Consider the following 20925-nt stretch of genomic DNA (forward strand, 5'->3'; position numbering starts at 1 on the left):
ATTCCTGCTTGGAAAGTATGTTACAAAGATGAGAGTACAGCCCCAGAGAAGTGACTAACGTAGGCTCATGAAAACTTCAAACCTGGCAAGTGGTTTTTACACAATGAGTCAAATAAGCCGCCAAAGCAGTGTTTACTGTGGCGCTCTTACGGGAAGGTTTTCAAGCATGCTTTAAACAAAACCAAAAACCCAAACAATTGTTCTGGTTATTAGTTCTGCCACTTTAATCTCTTTGTATGTGAGCATCCATTTCCAGATGTGAAAGTTATTTCAACAAATAGTAGTTAGAGAAGAGACATTTGGAAATTTGTCGATGGCGTTCAGGTTCTCAGAAAGAAAGTTCTGAGACTAAACACTGATCTATATGATCTCCCGTAGGAAGCACAATTCCTAATATAACATCCTCTCCCAGGAGGAAGCGAGCCATCAAACTGGCCACCATATTATGCCAATCTACTTACCTGGAAAGTACATAAAACACAACGGTGATAAATACCACAGAAAATAAGTATGAGATTGATGGAAAGATTTAGAGCTCAGCAAGCTGTGAGGTCTTCTATGACATGCTTAAGACCATGTCCCAGGACCAAAGAAAATATACAACATACTTCTAGGCCAAAGAAATCTTGCTCAAACAGGTGTCACTACTGCCAGCCAAGCACAGCAGATATGTAGGGACTGAGGATACGTGTTGTAACACAAGCTGCACAGTCCTCCCCGCCTCATTCCTGCCAGCCAGCAACCAGAAATTGCCTTCATCCTAACAATACAGGAAAGGAATTACATGCTTTTGTATGTGGAAGAGAGTAATTTCGATCCTAAGAATTAAGTCAGGATGGAAGCTGGAACACAATTACGTATTGCACGCCTTGGTCAGAATTCCAAACAAAGGTAGTTGGCAGAACGTCTCCACCAGCAGACGACACCAATAAATGGCCTCATTTCCATCTATTATAAGATAATAAACAGGCTTTGCTTCCTCATACTGTCCTCATTTCTATCAGGTCCCTCTCAAGATTTGCTATCTTTTTGACACGTGCTCCAGGCGTTCTTCAGCCACAAACCTCACTGCATCATGCCAGTTAAAAGAGGTGTCTACAAACCCACTTCTGTTACCTCTGTGAAACCAGACAAGTGCGATTATGAGCCCCTCCAGCTTTTTCCTCATTCAGGTTTTGCAAGTTTTTAGAAATCTCTTAAAGAACATTTTCTTCCCAAACAGACCTTTACCTTCCAACGACACAGGAATCACGTTGCCCACATGCCCTCAGTTCGGGTAGGACTGATCTTGCCCTCTATTAACAAAACCACTCCTTAACAAACAAGAGAGAGCTATGTTACGTAACAGCAGGTATTTCACTCCAAATCAGAAGTAAGTAGCCTGCAGCTCAGTTGTATTTCCTCATAACGACTGGCTGGATCAAAGAATTTTACTGGCTCTTCTGCACTTGTAGAGGGTATTTACCAAAACCAGAGTCAGTAACAAAGTGGGGGGGCAGGGAGAAAAGAAAAGGGGGAGGGGGGAGGAGGGAAGGAAGAGAGAAATACAGAATCTTTCTCAAACACAATCAGGGATCTTGGGCTGCTGCCCAGCATCACGGATGCTTTATTTCTCACGCTTCAGAGGAAAAACAAATACTTGTGCTTCCAAATTCTTCTAACACCTGTAAGCTTAATGCCTCCGATCAGCACTTGCGCACATCTTCATCTTCAAGCTTGTATTATGAAGTTGTGATAAGCTTTTTCCTTCCCAACGTCTCTCACTCCACATGGATAAGAACCACTAATAGAAGACTGAGACCAAAATCCTTGCCTCTTCTATTGCCTACATTTAGCAATCAGTAACTGCCTGAGTATTGTGCGACCCAAAGCGCTGCCATGTATTACACACTTATCTCTGCAAAACCACCCTGCGCAAGTGACAACTTCCAGGCACGGGGGAGGGGGAATTGTGCAGCTTTGCGATAATTAAAGCATAGACGAGTGTCACTCCTGTAGATAATTGGGTGTTAGCAATGAAATTACTTAATGGAATGAAATAAACTCAGCCAAATGTTTTGTTTTAAAGGGAATTTAGGGTCTGCAAAAGGTGCCCAACTGACAGCCCAGGAGAGTGAGAATGACAGTCCTCCATCATTCAGGCTTCCACCTCCCACCCAGGCACAGATGTGCGGAGCAGAGGAGAAGACAACAATTCCATCCTCCCTGGTCATTCAGGCTCTGATCCATCTGATTAGCACCTACACAGGGACCAGCCAGTCACTAAGTAGAGAGGAACAACTGACTGGGATCATTTCCTAAATAAGGACATCAGCTCTGACGAAATGGATTAATTCAACCCACAGATCTTCCACAGCCCACCCTCACAAACACCCGTCAGAAAAAAACCCTCTATTTTTAATCACTCTCAGTACCGACAAGACTCCAACTAACAGCAGAAACAACAGGATAAGGAGGTGGCCAAAACATGGCCCAAAACTAAACCACCTCCTCCCAACAAGCCCACGAGGCCTTCCCCCATTCTCTCCTCTTGCCTCCACAATTGCACACCTACACACCTCCCACCACTGCTCTCATCTAGATGTCTCTCAACAGCATCCTCCTGCTTGTTAAAACAAGGACTTTCAAGGTCAGTCAGAATTTATCAGGCAGCCATTTCATCTTTTGTGCTTCTCTGGCTACATTCCTTCCTAAAAGATGCTGAACATCGGAGATTTTGCTGGGTCTGAAAGCCCTGCCAACACCAGGGCCAATTAGGAGTTTCAGGATGATGCATATTAAAGTTATTATAAGAGGCAGTTATGCAGCCAGAATAAATCTTAACTGAACCTTTAAGTGGTTTTTATAACTCTTGTTTCTCCTTCTTGAAAACAGATGAAAAGATACAAATCTCCTCCCTAAATATCTGCAGGGATTCCAGCCAATGACCAACTTCTCCCTCAGGAGAAGATTCTGTCCTCAAAGCAATAATTCACGTCATCCACGGCCAGCACAATCATCTCTATGTTTTAAACTCCAAATCCCTCAAATCGGTCAGAAACTTTCAGTACTAGTGAAGACTGACCTGACATACTGCCTTTTCAAAAGCACATACAGTCAATTTTTATAGACCGGGTTTTGTAGGTAGTGTCTGATTAGAAGGGTAGGATGTAGTTGTAAACTGTGAATCTTAAAGAGGATCTGAGGAATGGAGGCAGCAACATCCCTTTTGATAGCAAGAAAGAGGTGTCATTAGGACAGCATCCACCACTCTCCTCCCACAACTTCCAAAACCAGCTGTGCTCTCAGCAGCAGTTATCCACCCCTCCAAGGAGTTCTACCAGAAACCAACTAGAGAGCTGAAGACCAAAGAGAAATCTGAGGTGCCTGACAACATACCACATCACCTGTGTGGAAGCCTGCGCTGTCTTCACAACAGCCTTGTCCTCCCCTCTGCAGCCCGAATACACAGCAACGTCACCAGCTGCTAGATCCAGGCATTTAAGGACGAAAGCAACCCCAGGAAGCATGGTGAGAAAATGAAAGACAGAAGCAGGCTGATTCAACGTACATCTCCAGTTTGTAAATTATGTCAGTACATAGTGGCCTCAACTCCAGATGATGTATTTCTATAGAAAACAAAGAACTTAAACTCAGAGTAAACCCATCCTGAAAAATATTATGGTAACTCCCGGAGAAGCTAAAGTCAGAACGAAAACAAATCAACAAAAACTTTTGATACATTTCATTGGTATGCAAACAATTTGAGGGCTCAGCAGTTCCCGGTCCACCCCTGGAAAGGAGTCTTCACGGGTGTCCCTTCACTGCCACCTTCAGGAGACACTCACTGCTGCTTTGAAAGTGCTCTTGACACCGCAGGAAAAAAGTAAGAACTCAGCGAAGGCATCATCACTGTCATGCAACCGAGACGACATTAAAAATCTTTCGTTCCGAAGTAAGACTATTACAGCTAGAATCGCAGCCCAAAGAACCGAGGAGCAGAGCACAGAGTCTGCAAGGTCAATACAGGGAACAGCCACCGGGCTGAACAGTGGATTTGCCCACAATAAGATACATATTTAATCTCCCAGATTTTGTATGAGACAAGTAATAGATTTTCCCCAGATCCTAAATTCAAAGGAGTATTAACGTGGATATTCTGTTCACAGATTGTTTACTAGACTCCATTTGCATCATCCCATTTTAAAGGCTCACTTGAAAAACCAAACTCCCTCCCTCAAAAACAGTTTAAAGATTAAGCAAATCCAAACTACTTTGCACATGCAAGTGGAAAGTTTCATAAGAATTCAGAGTCAGTAATGAAGTGAAAATGAAAAACAATGCACAGGTCAAAAAAGATGTTCTAATATAATTTATTTATTTACACACAAGCGTGCATAAGATGTACCTTAAGTCTCTGGACAGTATATTGACCTACCAGCAGATGACAAGAATTATCAAGCAGGAAACTCAGCTCCAAATCAGACTGCATCACATGTCTTAAAATAGGCAAATGACTCGCTGAGCTGCACGGTGAAGCCTAACCAAGCTCAACAGCAACATCTGCTGGCCAAGGAGCAACAGCATGAACTCAGTCTAATTGGATGGACGTTTACTATTCCTTCCTACAAAGATGTGAATTCCTACTGCAGCTGAAGAATGTCCAGTAAGACATATTTCTTGTGCAGAAAGTAGATGTAACTTCTAAATGCGTGTGCAAACAACAAGGCAAATCTTTGCCTGTTCTTGCATGCGCATGTAGTAAGAAAATCCTATTTCCGAGATACTTTCAGCAAAACACTGAAATTAAGAGGGGTTAAAATTCATGTTAGCGTGACTAGGCTGGAAGAAATCTCTTCTGTCTACCCTCTTCAATCCCATCTGAAGAACACCCACGGTACCCCTTGAACTACTGTCTTTCCTAAGGGAGCAGCCTGCATTTGCAAGGCCTGAGGCAGCAAAGTATTTATCAACCACTCTAGCTCCATCCACACAGAGGAGAATGGCAGCTAAGACCATTAGAGCTCCTTTCCCTCCAGGTGCCTTAAAACATTCTTATTAACCTTAGAAAATAAGCCTGCTATGGCAGAATGACATTTTTGGAGAGCAGGAGCATGGCTAATGTTCTCCACTTAATTTGGACACAAAATGATACTCTACCTAGTTCACAATTAATCTAAATAGATCAAATGAAAACTCTAATTTTTTTACCCCAGATGCATAAAATCTGATGAACTACTTCTAAACCGTTCTAAGGAAAAGAAAATGTAAGTGGCTGGCAACAGCTTTAAGATTGCATTTAGACCTTCACCACAATCTGGAACAAGGACAGAGTGACCCGAGAGCTGGCTTCTGAATGCAGCTTCTGAACAGCCATCAGATGGGGAAAGGTGCTGATGCATCCCACTTCTGTTACCAGTAAATGAACAGTGTCAAATTCCCACTTGACCAGAGAACCACCTCTTTCTGCAGGTCACTATATAACGAGAAATCACAGGCAAATAATTTTTTAACAGAGCTCTATGATAACCTTCAGCAGCACAAAGCTTAGAAAAATTACCCTGCAACATGCTGAGCCTTGAACAGGAAAAGGCACCCAGCTGCAGGGGGGGGAAGGCGCTGCTTTTTAAATGATAGAAAACTATCGGCTGGACTGACATTCATTATCTTTAAATTTGTAGCTGGCTTTGCAGTTTAAAGCTCTCATGGTTTTTCAAGTTTTGCACTTTAAAAAAATTCTTTTACCCTAAAAAATTAGGGAAGAGGATTTAGGAAACGGGCAAGTTTATTTGCAGCTGACATAAGTCGTTGTTGGGGAGTTTGGTTTGGTTTGGGTTTTTTGGGGTGCTGATTTGTTTTGTGGTGGTTTGTTGTTTTGGTCGTTTGGTTTGTTTTTTTTTAAACATACCCTATTTCCAATCCACCCTTTTCCATATTTAGCTGTTAAACTAGAAGAGCGTATCATACAAAAATACAAAAATGACTGATTGCTCAGGTCCTCAGCTTGGAAGAGAGAGGCTTTTGTAAGGAACCATTTGCGAATCTGAAGTTCAGAAGCTACAGGGGGGAGTCACGGTTTCAGCTTGACAGTGCCAATTACAGCTATAGCAAGATGAACACTGAGGAACAAATCCATTCTGCTCAGAGGCTGGAAAGAAAGGAAAAGGGGAGAAAAGAGAAATGAGCCTATGTGTTTAGAAAAAGAAAGGGACTTGAAGTCATCTGCTAGATAGCGAACCACCTGTTCCACGGCAAAAGCATCAGGCTTAAGATCCAGTGAATGCACATGGCAAGTCCTCAGTCCTAATTGGCAGAGCACTGGTTATTTAACAAATGTACCCTTAGTCCGCTGTACTATTTAAGTAGATATTAAACTATGGAGATTTTTTTCTTTTGGACAGTAATTATACATAGCCCTGCTCTATCTGTCCGTTTGACCAGTTTCTACTTTCAACTTCTCCTGCATCATCCTTCAAGTTTGCCCATTATCACAAAGCCTTCAAGGTTAAAAAGGCTCTAAACCCCCAACGTAACACATAGACAGGAAAAAGAAAGCCAGCGAACTCTAATTCCTTCCCTCCCTCATAAGCTCACAGGTGTTCTATTTCCATTGTCTAAAACGCAAAGTCATCAGCTCATTTCCTCTCCCTTAGTACAGTCCCTTTTAAGAAGCTCCTTCCCATCATGTTTTACTCAGCACTCATAAATAATACAGATAATTGCAGATGGTCATAAACAAGCAGAGCAAGTATACATATATAGTACAAAGGAAACGATAAAAATTCTGATGTGCTCCAAAAGCAGAAGGAATTCCTGGCAAGTAGCAGCAGCTGCATCCAGGTCATTTTAGTTGATGTAAGGCAATCACAGAGCCAAAAATAATACAGGGACAGCCTTTAGACAAAGCTAAACAAAAGTGCTGGCAGCTTACTTCCCTCTGCAGCACCTATCTCCCACCTCCTCCCCATGTGCAACACACATAGCTATTTCCTCCCTAAAATTTTGCATTAGGAAGGAGGAATATCGCTCATGGAAAGCTAGGTTTAGAACTGCTGAAATTCCAGAATACATAAGCAGCCATGCAGTTAGAAAGATATTATGCTGACTGTAATAAGAAGCTCTAAGAGTCTACCCAGCTGCCCAAGAGTTAACATTACGCGTTTCTCATCAAAACCTCTTCCAAGAGGTTAAGCACACAATAGACTATCTAAAGCATAGCTAGAAAGGCTGCTTGAAATTCCATACATGTGCCTCAGCAATGTATTTCTATTAATGTCCAGTGTGTGTCAGCGTGAAGATAAGGTACCAACATCATGTCCAACCAGCCAGCTAGAGAATGGGACACCGCGTAAAACATTGTCTGATGCTTAGAATCCTGGAGAACAGGAGCGTTTGCAATCTCACCCACTGCACACGTGCCTGATAAGACCACCAATGAGGAGAGGTGGCAGCAGCAAACCATCCTGCAACTTTGGGAAAGTAAAAAGACAGAGAGAAAGAAAGAGGGAGAGAGAGGCAAACAAGAATGAAAATAAACTTTGTCAGCAAATAGAAGCAGGTTTGAGGATGCCCAACCGTAGCAGAGGACGTAAACCAGGAAAAGCCTCAGTGACATTTACTCTTCCTATCAGCTTGCCTTAACTCTTCTTTAAAACGAGAAATAAAGAAATAACATCAGTGCTTATTTTGATTTCTTGTACTCTTCTAGTACTTCTACTCTCTCCTAGTACAATCCAACAAAGCTTTGTATTGGGAGACTTGTGGAAGACACTGTGTTTGAGGAAATGTGATCTTGAACAGGCACATCTGCTCTGTTGGGCCTGGCACTTGGGCTTTGAGACATATGCTACCACGAGCAGCTGCTACACGGGAACCGCTGGCTACCCCGTGCTGTGCACTGGCGGGTGTTACCACACAGATAACACCCCAGCCCACCAGGAAACTCTCCATTAGCTGGACAGCTCATTAATATAATCGTAATAACTTAGTAACTTACCTGTCTCTGAGAAAGGCAAACTGCGAGTGGACGAAGGGGTGGAATGCAGTGAACCTGACTGGGCGAGCACTGTGCGCTGAGGAGGTGGTGATCCACAGAACAGCTTCCCTGAGCAGGCACAAACCCACGCTGCGCTGCACACGCAGACACAGCCTGTCTCGTGCTGCACAGATTCCTCAGCAGCGTGACAGAGGAGCCTGCAGGCAGCTGCCCCTTGGTACTGGCCCCTGTGGGACCTTGCCTTTATCTAAAAGGGCAGCATGATGCTCTCATGAGAACAACCTTTATGAATGGAAAATATAATTGCTTAAATGATGAAAAAGAAGGATCCTATCCATCTGCACAGCACGCCATGGGAAAATCCATCCAGTGCCTGTCCAACGCTGCATGAAAGCAGGGCTCCCGGCTTCGGAAGGGACGTAAGATTTACTTGCTATCTGCAGTCCTCTTTCTAGTTTATCTTATTAAAACAGCTATTTTAAGCTATCTTGGGTATCTTCTTCACTACCCCTCTGCTGTCAATAAGGATCACATCAAGACACACATGCTAAGGTTGCAACAAAAGGTGGCAGAGGCACCAAAGCCAGTTTTCGTGGCAGTTAGGGAATATGACAGAAATAACACCCAGTCACCTACCTCACATCCCATCCTCTAGGAGAGCAAGAGCAAAGCGTTCCACTCCAAACTTATTCTGTAGCCCTGTACATTCATAATCTTGCTCTCTTTAAGTAACACTTTGCAATCAAAAACAACATGAAAATTTTCAGTCATCAGGGATCATTGATTCAAGAGTCAAAACACTGTCATTTTTTAGACAGAATACAACGAACACTGGAAAGCTATCACCAAATACTAAGGTAGATTTATGTAATGTTCCAAAGACTCAAAACACAGAGAAGCAAAAACAAAATCCAAAAATAAAGTTTAACCAAGCTAGTGGGAACTACATTCTTAAAACACTCTCAGCCTTTATACCTATGACAACCTCATACCACAAACCATACCACATTTGACTAACACTGGCTCACAGAAAGAAAAACCTTCTGAAGCACCACAATTACCAAATCTCCATTGCAAAATTTACTGCAGAAATCAGAGCAGAATTCTACTACTTCACAGCAGTCTGGCAGTAAGAAAAATACCCGATGCAGTACTAGCTTTGGTGGACCACTCAAGGAAAAGTATCAACATATTATTCTCTTATTTCTTCATTAATTGAATCTTTTGTAGTTACAGATCGGGGGGGTGGGGGGGGAAGGCTAATACTATGTTTTGCCTCTTAAACGATGAAATGGCTTTGCAGTAACCATAAGTTAGAACAAATGAACCTGGAAGAAGTTTCTGTGGAGCATATGAACTCGATAGACAAAAGAAAAAAAGTGTGAGATATGACTTAGGAGAATTGAAGACAAGACAGAAAAGGCAGGCAGCACCACAGACAACTTCAATTTGTTGCAGCAGTAGGACTTTAAAAGAGGCCAACCTTGTGATAAGGTCCCTTAGCCCAAGAGACTAGAAAAATGAGAAGCTTAAACAATCATCAGCTGCTGAAATCTGCAAAAACTTTCCAAACACAAATTAACCTTCAGTCAGGAGATAAAAGACTGGCTGCAGAAATTGGAAGTTGTTAAAAAAATGCTGTAAATGCCTGGCAAATCGTAGCAGCAGCAGGGAAAATAAGGAGTACGTACGCAGCGTCTTACCCTGAGCCAGATAACAGCTTTGCATTCCCTCAAGAGAAGATGGAGAAGGAGAAGGTTTTCTTTTGGTTTGGTTTTGGTTTTATTTTCTGGGTTTGTTATAGTACACATGCTCCAAAATTGCTTTCGTTAAATTTAGACCTCACTGATGTTACAGAGACTGGAATTCATTAGCTCATATAGGCATGTACATGCTTACCACGCCAAGCTTAAATTTAATGCAAACCTCCCCAAAGTCCACTGTTTAACAGGGCAAAATCACTTTCCATAGGGATCTATTTTCATAAAAAGTAGCAATTCCTTCCCTGCAGAAATGCGCCCACTTCTATAGCAGAAGGTAGCAGCCAAAGAGGAACCCAGCTCTGGGGGGAAAGGAGCGATGCTCTCAGAGACCACAGAGTAACAGATAACTAACTTTAAAGACTCCACATATTAATACATTTTCTTCAAAGAAAAGTCTAGAGAACTATCTCTTAGCTCAGACAGCAAGAACGAGAGGGACAGAAGGAACAAGGTCTGAAGCAACTCAGCCAAGCTACTTAAACCCCCTATCACTAGCTTGCAACATTTTGTAATAAATCTTTAAGGCTCAAGCCAAACCCCACGTTTCATTTGTATCAACACATTTATAAAAGGCAGTTTTATTCAATTAGTGAAAGCAATCAAAATCAACTGCGCTGCAACTTCCAGCCAGAGCTAAGGCCGCTCCTGCTAACCTAGTCAGAGCTCCCTGGCTGGTTTCTCTCGCGCCGACGGTGGGTATGGGAATGCTCTGCAGATAGCCAGCCCGCAGACCCAGCGCTGCTCCGCAGGGACTGCCTCCACACTGCGCGTGGGAATGAGGGCTCTAGTCACTAAATGCACCCGCCATTGTCTGAAAACAGAAACATCAGTCTGAAAAGGACAGTGTCATCCTTTTAGTAACAAGTACCTACCTGTGTTCACTAATTGCTGTAACATCAATGACAATCAAACTTGGAGGAGAATAACCGAACGGGCTTTTTCCTCACTTGGCACTACTATTTAAAACAAGCCTCCACATTTTCTGTTTTAAATCAATGTTTTCTGCTTCACCCACAAAAAAACTGCCATGAAGAAATATTTACAGAAATTAAAAAGCCACTGAACACTAAAACCCAGGTTTTGTGTTAGCAGTGTCTCCTCCCAGAACCATCCTATTTCCTACAGGCAGGCTTGCAGCTTTAGAAAGAGAAGGATTTTTAGCTCAGCGTGCTACGTTTAGCTGCAGAGCAAACAGGACCAACAGAACGGGCCCTGATGGGAGCAGTACCCAAACCAAAATGGAAAGCTCACGGAGACAATACCTTTCATTACATCAATTCAAATAAACAGGAAGGAAAAAAACAAGTTTTCATAATGGAGGCCTGACAGTCACTTCACCAATGGCCGGCCTCACACTGTCACAGTTTCAACAAGCACCATGCTACTACTGGACCCCAGCCAGTCACTCCAGCTTGTCACAATGATAGGAGATTACACAGAATAAGAGCCCAATCTAATCTAGAGATGCTTACCTATGGTTAATCAGCCAGGATGAAGCTGATCCCCAGCTTACTGCAAAGTAAATGAAAGCCTTAACAAAACTAAATCATGTTCAGCAGCATTTCTGAGACCTTCTTCAGCACCAGCTCAGCTGCAGCTACAGCTGATACTGCCTAACAACAATCGGCAATTCACAGCAAAAAAAGCAAGACTGGCTTGACACTTCATCAATGACCAGAAATCAAAAAAAAACCTCTATGAATGGGCCAACTGGATCATTCTCCCATCTCTACAGGGCCATAAAGAACACACTACTCCAACCTGATCACTTCCCTACTACCACCAAAATTCTCCTCCATTGCATCAATCTATGAAGACTGGCTTGACACTTCATCAATGACCAGAAATCAAAAAAAAACCTCTATGAATGGGCCAACTGGATCATTCTCCCATCTCTACAGGGCCATAAAGAACACACTACTCCAACCTGATCACTTCCCCAAAATTCTCCTCCATTGCATCAATCTATGAATGGGCTCTTTATACTGCTCTCAGCAATTTCAGGCAATTTTACCTCCATACTCACTGAAATGGAAAAGAAAACACAGCAGCTAAAATGTCCACACACCAATATACACTAAACCAAGGGTGGAAGTGTCCGAAGCACGCTACGGGCAAAGCTCAGAGTTCAGAATCCCATATTCGCATGATAACACACCGGTATCAAAACCTGATCAAAGGCATTCCCAGTCACGCATTCTTCCTTCAGCTCTTCTCTCCCAAATCAACAGAGGAGACGAGGCTCACAATAGCAAAGAGATTATTTCTGAGCAAGAAAGCATCTGAAAGAATCCAACAGCCTATGACCAATTATAATCAGCCACTGGAGCAACCAGAGACAGACCACAATCCTTGTCAGTATTTCCTCCCATGCTTATATTGCAGGCCACACTAATCAATCACACCAGTGCAACGCTGGAGCCACCAGCAAGCAAAGGCTGCCACCCAGCAAGCCAGTGAGCAGAGCACGACCAGGAACACCGGGAACAGTAAGCTGTCCATCACTGACATCTGGAGAAACACTTCCCTGGCAACTCAGGAATTCTGTGCCCAGCCTGTTTTCAAACAGCAACCAACGCCCGTCAGTCTTGTCTGGAAAAACTAGTCATGGTGCAAAGTTTGTCTTACCATCACCCCATTTCTGAATTCATTCTTTCAAAGTGGGAAGGAAGACGACGACTTTTGGTCAATAACTCTGACAAAGCCATTATCCTGGGGTATTAAATGGGGAGATAAGAACTTCAGGGCTTTGCACAAATCATATTAGTTCAATTCTCAAATCCGGGTAATGCTTCTTTTCAAAGTATTAATTTCATTTATTCTATTTGCTCTCCCTCTGTCCTGATAACACAGGCACACATGGCCCCTAAATGAGATCCTCCTATTTTATAAGTTATAATCCTTCCTTTCTAGAGCAGTAATGAGATGTCTTTGCTTAATCACGTTTATTCTCCCCCCCAGCTTCTGCTTTTCTCCATCCCCATTCCACATTGATTTGTCTCAAAGGTTTCAGCAAAAAACATCAGGCAGGGAGTCACTGGCTCCAAGAGGCTCATGATGCATATGCTGCACATGCTGCTCAGCCTTAGGAGATTACACAAGCAGGAAGAAAAAAGAGCAGCTCTGCTTGCAAAGTTTCTTTTGTTGGCAAGGAGAAAAAAAGAAAACCAAAAGAACTGAGAAGTTTAGAGAAAAGGTTTTTATTAATTGGAAATGAAAAAGTAAAGTCTCCTGGTACAGGAGAAAGGTGAGACTATTCACACCACAGTGAGGTAATTAAATAACTTGACTATGACACCTTTGGAAGTTCCTCATGCTAGAAATAAAAAAGGATTTTAAGATAGCTGTATTGATACCTGGATATTTCACACGAGACTCGAGGTATGCTACAAGCATTAGTTAAACACCCTAGGCCCTGCTGTGAAGTACTGTACGTATAATCCTCGTTGCATTCTAAGTACCCACAGCATTAAATTATTCAGAGACTCCAGCCAGCACCCTGATCCCGCCGTGCTGTACAAACAAACCAACCACTTCATCTCCAACACAAATTGGTGAGAGTTCTTCTGCAGCAGCTTAGCAGAGTACTTCCAACTGGAGCCAGTCCCCCCTGGTCAATCAGAAGCCGTACTCCCTCGAGGAGGGAAGTTAATGCTGCAGGTTCTACTTACAGAGCTGTTTTGCTGCTTAAACTAAAACTTTAAGGAGTTTTACTCAAAACCTAAGATATCTAGAAGCCAAGTATCTTGTTCAAAGTCGTTAAAAAAAAAAGAAATATCAAGACAAAAATGGTGAACAGGATCCAGGTACTTCACTCCAAATCCTTCTTGTAACCAGTGCATCCCTTCAAGAAAACAAACAAAAAAAACCACCACACACAACAAAAGCAAAACACAAAACCCACAAAAAACAACAGTAAATTTTCATCTGCACCCTCTCCCAAAAATGAAGTAACTGGCCCCTGAAGGTGACACAAGTTCCCTCCCAAAGGTTAACTCTAGTACACTCTCTCTTCAGGAACGTGCACTATATAAGGCTGAGGAAGGCTTCACAGCAATACTGCCAATAAAAGTCAGTGAACGAAAATCATGAAGAACAGATTAAATGACAAGTGACATTCAGCACAATCCAAATGAAATAATTTCAAAACACAGCTATCATATTTGGATTTATGGTCTACAAGTGGTAAGGTTAAAGGAGAATATTGCAGCACTACTGGAGACAACTGTACAAGAAAAGGCTACTAATCACCAAATTATTGATATCTTCAAGGCACAGGGCAGCTCAAGATCTTACTGCAAATATTAAAAAATAAACAAATAAACCTAATTGTATGTGGCGTAATTTTCAAATTTTACTAAATTAAGTGCTGCTCAAAGAAAATTACTAAAGACTGACAAAACCAGTTCGTGCTTAGGAAGACACCTAGAAGCCAACAGACAATAGCTTTGACCTCATCTTTGCAAGGACAGGCTCGACTATTCCATTTTTAAGGATCTTAAATTTATGACTGATTGAGAGAGAGTTAAAGAGCAATGAAATTTAACAGTTTCTCATTCTTGCACCACGCTCTGGGCTAACACTCCATGGTCACTATTTATCTTTTATGGGTTACACAAGGAGAGCTTGATTAGATTTGTGCAGCGCGTCGAGTATGCAATATCTGGGTATGTGACATTGCAGGATTAAAAGCTAATTCAGATAATAGAACAGCTTTGGTATGTTAGCAGTCAGCTCCCAACTCATTTTAGAGGTGCCCTCTTTACACCGCACAAACACTGCCTGACTCAACGAGTCTCATTTCTCCAGGATTGCTCTGCACCTCCCTGCAGGGGGGCAGGGCTCTACTTCTGAGCCAGGCCACACCTTTAGACTGGACAATAAACCCAGTAGCTTCTCCCTCTGCCCTTTACAGAAGTCGAATAATTGCATTCATAAAGAAAATATTCTTTTTCTAGTGGAAAGTGAGTTAACCCCGCATCTGCTGACCCAGATGACTGCTGTTCCTCTGCATGGGACATCTGCCTCAGATGCCGCTACTCTAAAGCTCAGCAATGATGCAGCTTCCCATGGTTAGGTTACACTCTCCCAAGAGGACATGTCCTCAGCCGTTCACAAGCTATATCCAGGAAAGCCATCTCAGAGGCCTACCAGTCCAACCGCACACACACGTTATCAGAGACAAAAAGCACAAACGGGTCCAAAACCACAGGCGAGCAAGTCCATGGAAGACAATTTCATTGACTGTTAACCACCAAGGTGAAAATACAACCTCTTGCTGAAGAAGCCTCTAAGCCCCAGAACAGCAGAAGTTACAAGCGTTTACAGGTGGGAAATACTGCTCTATACCTGCTCTGTTCTCACAGTCTCTGTAAGCAGCTGCTACAGATCACTCTCAGAGACAGGCAGTAGCTAGAAGAACCTTCTGCCCAAACCACTATGGCCATTCTTATATAAATTTCATTTATTCAGCCCCCCAACATGTCTACATACTATAACCTCAAAACGCTTCACGGTCAAGTCACACGCCTGGGTAAGCCACGCCTGTTAGCATTCAACACACAGAGAAAACATGCTCACAGAAGGATTCTTCATTTAAATCAAGTGCATGCAACAGATCATCATCATCACGGCTTGGCTTCGCAAACAAAGCTTTGGGAAGGGTTTTTCCCACGCTCACTGCAGGCGCACTGATGGCTGAAAAGGCCAATGCGGGACAGGCAAGTCCGGCTGCAATAAGCACAGCGGAAGGTCTTGCACCTTTTCACCTGCTGTTTCGTCCCTCGCCTGTCACTACAGGGCTTTGCAAACATGACTATACCCTTTGGGCCTGCGCGGTGGATTTTTTAGGTGAGGCACCAGCATGCACGGAACTGGCCCCACCCTTTACACCTGAGTTCATCTGCCAGGGCCTGGTGAGCTTGGACAGTGACAGCGAAGTCCTCGGGTCGTAGGTTTGGTCAGAGCATCCTTCTCTGAGATGGATGAGCCTTACAGGGCTAAACGAGCTCCATCTGCCCGGGTCTGGAGTCAGAGTTGTCCTTCTCCTAGGATGGCTGCCCGAAGGCTAGTGAGCCCATCCTGCCCGCGGACACACTGTGTCTGACCCTTCAGCTGAGACCTGTCTGGCCTGGGAGACCCCACCGGAGGCACCTGCCACCACCAGCACAGCTCTCAACCTCACAAGGGCACACAAGCTCCTTCCCCATGGCAAAGGGGTGCCCGTGAAAGAGATGCAACAGATCAGCAGGATGGAAAAAACACAATAAAGTCCATAATTACTCTAGTCTGTCCTCTCCCTCAACCATCCTTTCAGTGTGTACCAGACAAGGAGAACTACTCTTAATCTAGTTCTCTCAAAGTTTCAACAACACAATCCAAACAAACAAGCTTGATGACATGCCCAACCTCGTCATCACACCCCAACACGCCACACCACTGCAGGTCAGGAAAAAGTGGCAGTTCCAGTAAGACTCTGCATTGTTTACAGGCAGTAAACAATTGCCATAGTAATGTCAGTATTTAAAAAAACCAATATAAAATTGTATCATGCGACTATTAAGCACCAGTGACAACCCCGATCTACTGTAGTGATACAAGCTTTTGCTCTACGCAGTCTCACATCACTGTACTTGTGTCTCCATCACTGCTCTTCTCAGCACTGGTCTGACAATAACCCAGCAGGTTAGCTCAGCTACACCAAGGTGCCTGACTGATAGTAACGGCTGCAGCAAGAAGTCTGCAAAAATAAGCCTGCCTACTGGGCAAGGACAGATCGGTTTGGAGTCAGTGGTGTGTACAAAAGCAGTTTATGCTTCCTGGTTCCTAAACATCAACCTTAAGCGTTCTTCAAAATGCTATAGTATTTGACAGTTTTCACCGAATCACAGGATTGCTTTGGTTGGAAGAGACCTTTAAGATCAAGTCCAACCATCAACCCAGTACTGCCAGGTCACCACTAAGCCATGTCTATGTTTTTTCAATATCTCCAGGGACAATGACTCCACCACTTCCCTGGGCAGCTTGTTCTAATGCTTCACAACCCTTCCTGTAAAGAAATTTTTCCTATTATCCAACCTAAAACTCCCCTGGCACAACTTGAGGCCGTTTCCTCTCATTCTATCTCGTTACTTGGGAGAACAGACTGACCTTTCAGGTAGTTGTAGAGATTTATAAGGTCTCCCCTGAGCCTCCTTCTCTACAGGTGAAACAATCCCAGTTCCTTCAGCTGTTCTAGACCCTTCACATCATCCACAAACAAACCTTTCTCTGTTCACAAACAGCAGGTCCAGCAGGGAGCCTTCCCTAGTTGGCTCCCTCATCCCTCACCAGGAATTTGTCTTCCACATAATCCAGGAACCTCCTGGACTGTTTCCTCTCTGCTATATTGTATTTCCAGCAGACATCTGGTAAGTTGAAGTCCCCCATGAGAACAAGTGGTAGGGATTGTGGGACTTCTCCCAGCCTCTACTTTCATCTACCTCTTCATCCTGGTTGGGTGGTCTATAACAGACTGCCTGTTGGCCTTCCTGCGATTCTTACCCGTGAACACTCAACCCTATCATCACTATCACTATGCTCCAGACAACCCAAACACTCCCTAACAGACAGGGTTACTCCACTGCCTCTCCTTCCCGGCCTATCCCTCCTGAACAGTTTACGGCCATCCAATGCAGCACTCCAGTTGTGTGCATCATCCCATCATGTTTCTGTAACAGCAACTATATCATAGTGTTCCTGCCGTACAATGGCTTCAAGCTCCCCCTGTTTGTTGCCCAAACAGCAGACCTGCCACAGATAAAGCTGTCCCCAGCACAGTCATCGCTTATGCCTTTCCCTGCAAGTCTGGCCTTACTGTCACTGCATGACATGCTGCAAAGTGTAGTTGGCCAGCTACACCGTAAGCCAAGCGTTAAGCGATGAATCAGGAGGTGACGAGTGCTTCAAACTAAATCAAAGTTTCTAAGTTCACCACACAAGCAACATTTAACAAATGCCCCCAGAAAGAGATATTTTAGCCAGTCCTGCACAGAAACATACTGGGGGGGTTTGTTACTCACCAGCTGGGCTGCTCTCTGCCTCTCCTCGTTAGCGTTGCTCCTTTCCCGCTGGAGGGCAGTATTCAAGGCCTCGCTGGCTGCTTCCCTCTCTCTTTTGGCCAGCCGCAGCAGCTCCTCTTGGACCAGTGCCTGCTCTTGCTCATACCTGCGTGAGCACCAAAGGCAATGGGGGAGAAGGGGATCAGCAGACTTCAAGCAACAGGGTCTTGGCTTAGCAGAGACTATTCCCACCTACAGCCAAAACACAAATCCATAACCTATCTGACACAATCTGTTTGCAGCCCAGCCACTATCAACAGGAATTCAAAAGTCCAGCAGACTTTAAATGTGACCTGCAACTTCCATGAGTTACAGCTCTGGCACAGTGACCACTCCTTCAATTCAGCATCATCCACAAGGCTGCATTTTCAGCCCATCCAGGCCTGGTTCTGGTTCCACACTTGAGCCACACACACACAAAATGCTCCTCCCTTTCTCAGCTTCCCTACCCACCTTCCCACTGCATTTCAGCCCCCACCTCTCCCTTCCAAATCAGGTATTTGGGATGCAGTTCAGTAGCTCAGCACTGCCAGCAATTTCGATTCCACAGTCCCCAAGAAAGTGAACCAGCTTTCCAGGGGCTTCCCTTGGTTGCATCTCCGACTTTCATAGGGACAGTGTGATTGATGCAACAGGGTTTTAATGTGTTTGGTCAGCCAGTTGCAATACTCAAAAACCACCATGCACCCAGAGGCTGATTTTCATCGTTCCCAGACTATAAGCACAGCAAAGACACCATCAGAAAGCAGAGGAAAAGACCAATCTTTACAGAAAGTTACTGAGTTACACAGAACTGAAGTTCTTACTACTCTGCAATGCCTAAAACTAGGAGGAGGCTGCTGTGTTCCTCTGAGAGGAGGACGGTTTTCTTCTGCAGGTTTTTGTCCTTTCACCCTTATCCCCACCTTTAAAAGTATTTCTATCTTAAAAAATTAAAATACCCTTGGGTGAAACATTCATAGCACTCTAGTACTGGCTGACAGGTATTATGCCCAGTCTAGGAAAAGGAGGAGGAATGGAATCAGACACTCAGAGGGATGATTTCAGTTATAAAGTGAATTAAACCCATTACCATATTTGGGATTCCAAAATCCTCAAGGAAAACATCAAACACTTAGATGTTTGTCCCAAAACAGGCAACTGTACTCAAGTTTATGCCATATTGGTCTATTGGCTTCCCTAAAACACGTGTTCCACGGCCCTTAATTGAAAATAGCTTCAGGATTCTCAGGCATTAAAACATACAGACATTGGTTTTGGACTGAAGTAAAATGTAGCTAAATTATTGTCTTTTTCAAGAACTTCACCTCACCTCCTGTACAGTTCCTGTTCTGCAGCAGAAGACTTCTGACCAGAGCCACCTGCCATTGGAGGCTGGATCCCTACAAAAAAGAATAGAAGCCTGTTACAACTACAGTACAAGACAGAGTCCTTCATCACATCTTAGATTATTTCAGGATGATTTCGTATGTGAGTGTTATCCCATCGAGAGAAAGAAACCATACACCTTGAAAAGCCTCAAGAAATATAAGTTTGATGGATGGAGTTTGAATTCATGAAACAAAGAGACGCTGACAGCATCATCTCCACCAAGGCACGCTAAAGAAACTTCTAGATAAGGATGTTAATGCCTCAAACCCTGGTTTATACTGAAACATAAGCACGGTTTCAGACCTACTGTCCATTTCCTTCCTCTAGTTCCATGAAGTCTTCCCCTTGACCTTCTGCTTTCCTTGTAATTACAAGGGATCCCACAAGTGGAGATTAAATTTTTTGACGGAATTCAGGCCATCCATAAGGCTAAATCCATTTTCAGGAAAGATGTAGGATAACAGCAAACAAGTCTCTAAAAGCAAAGGCCTAGTTCTCAAACTTTGTGTTAGTTTGGATGCCTTAAACAAATCCATGCTGATAACATATCAGCAAAGTGTAGTCGAAAGCCAAGAGAAATCAAACAGTTCTCTGACCTGTAAAGAAAGACAAGTTCAGAAACCGAGTTCTCATCATTCACTTGGCAAGCTGCGCTTAGGTAGTCTTCCCTTCCACGTGAGCTTATTTCCAAAGAACAAGGGCAGTATTTCCCCCACCTGCCCACAATATACTCCCTGTACATGCAAAGGAGACATCAAGGCAGCTTGCCAGTAACGAAAAAATAAAAATAAAAAATAATAATAAAAAAAATTTAAAATTCTGCCTTGCTTATTGCATGTTCATCTGAAATCTTAGAATCATTCACAGAGTGATACAAGTTCCTTAAAGTTTATGAGAAGGGTGGTAAACCAAAGACTTTAGGAAAGGACCTAGAAAAACAAGCTGTCTATTTAAGGTCCCACAGGGACAGAACTAGAACCACAGCATTTCAACTGCTCCAACTGTCCGATGACACAGCTGCCTTTCAGAAAGAAAGTACCATAACATCCAAGGCATTCAGTGATGCCAGTATCTACACACATTAAAATATTACAGGCTAATCAAAGAGCTTCTCTCTCACAACGAGATAGTCTTGAAAAATACAGGCATACTATGTAACTCCCAGTGGCAGTGAAACTGAGAAGTGTGTAAGAACAGTCAGTAGACCTCACAGGGCCTGACAGCACCTGTAGGAGATTTGGGTTTCCCTTCTGCAGCTGGTGAAGATGGAGCTGTGCCATTAGATGAATGGGGCCATCTCTGGTTGTCCCTTTGAGTAGATTGTTTCATTCTGTTCACTACATCTTCAGAGAGCTGAAACACACACACCCCCAGAACAAATTAACCGAGTTAACTGGTGACATATGTATATTGCACTACAGCAGCTCCCCAGCTGCTAGTTCTCATGGCCAGTTAGCTTCAGTGCCACAGTCCTTCAAACCCAGGGAGTCAACACCTGAACATCAAGTTTACATTCTAAAAGACCCCCCACCCCATCAGTCAGTGATAAACACCCCCGTCTACTGGCTCCCAATGGACGATGACAATTAATCACTCACAAATACTAACGAAGGTGGACAGCACCGCTAAACAAGCCACCTCCTCGAGCAGGGACCCATTTACCAAAGACGGGAGGAACTAAGCGGGTGGTAAGTCCGTCCGTCCATCCACCCTCCTT

The 20925-nt window shown here is 43.6% G+C and overlaps 1 protein-coding gene across 1 annotated transcript in view; it reads right to left on the reverse strand.

Moving 5' to 3' along the window:
- The window catches only part of CHCHD6 (coiled-coil-helix-coiled-coil-helix domain containing 6), a gene marked incomplete at both ends in the record, with an annotated part of 72179 nt that extends 51618 nt beyond the window's left edge, over positions 1-20561 (reverse strand). The window contains 3 exons of the mRNA XM_010144470.1: positions 17799-17943; positions 19150-19219; positions 20435-20561. Of these exons, the coding sequence (XP_010142772.1) occupies positions 17799-17943; positions 19150-19219; positions 20435-20561 (342 nt within the window). The remainder of the gene's footprint in view (positions 1-17798; positions 17944-19149; positions 19220-20434) is intronic.
- Positions 20562-20925: the final 364 nt, after the last annotated feature.

The sequence above is a fragment of the Buceros rhinoceros genome, unplaced genomic scaffold (assembly GCF_000710305.1).
Source record: "Buceros rhinoceros silvestris isolate BGI_N320 unplaced genomic scaffold, ASM71030v1 scaffold5651, whole genome shotgun sequence".
Classification (NCBI taxonomy): Eukaryota; Metazoa; Chordata; class Aves; order Bucerotiformes; family Bucerotidae; genus Buceros; species Buceros rhinoceros.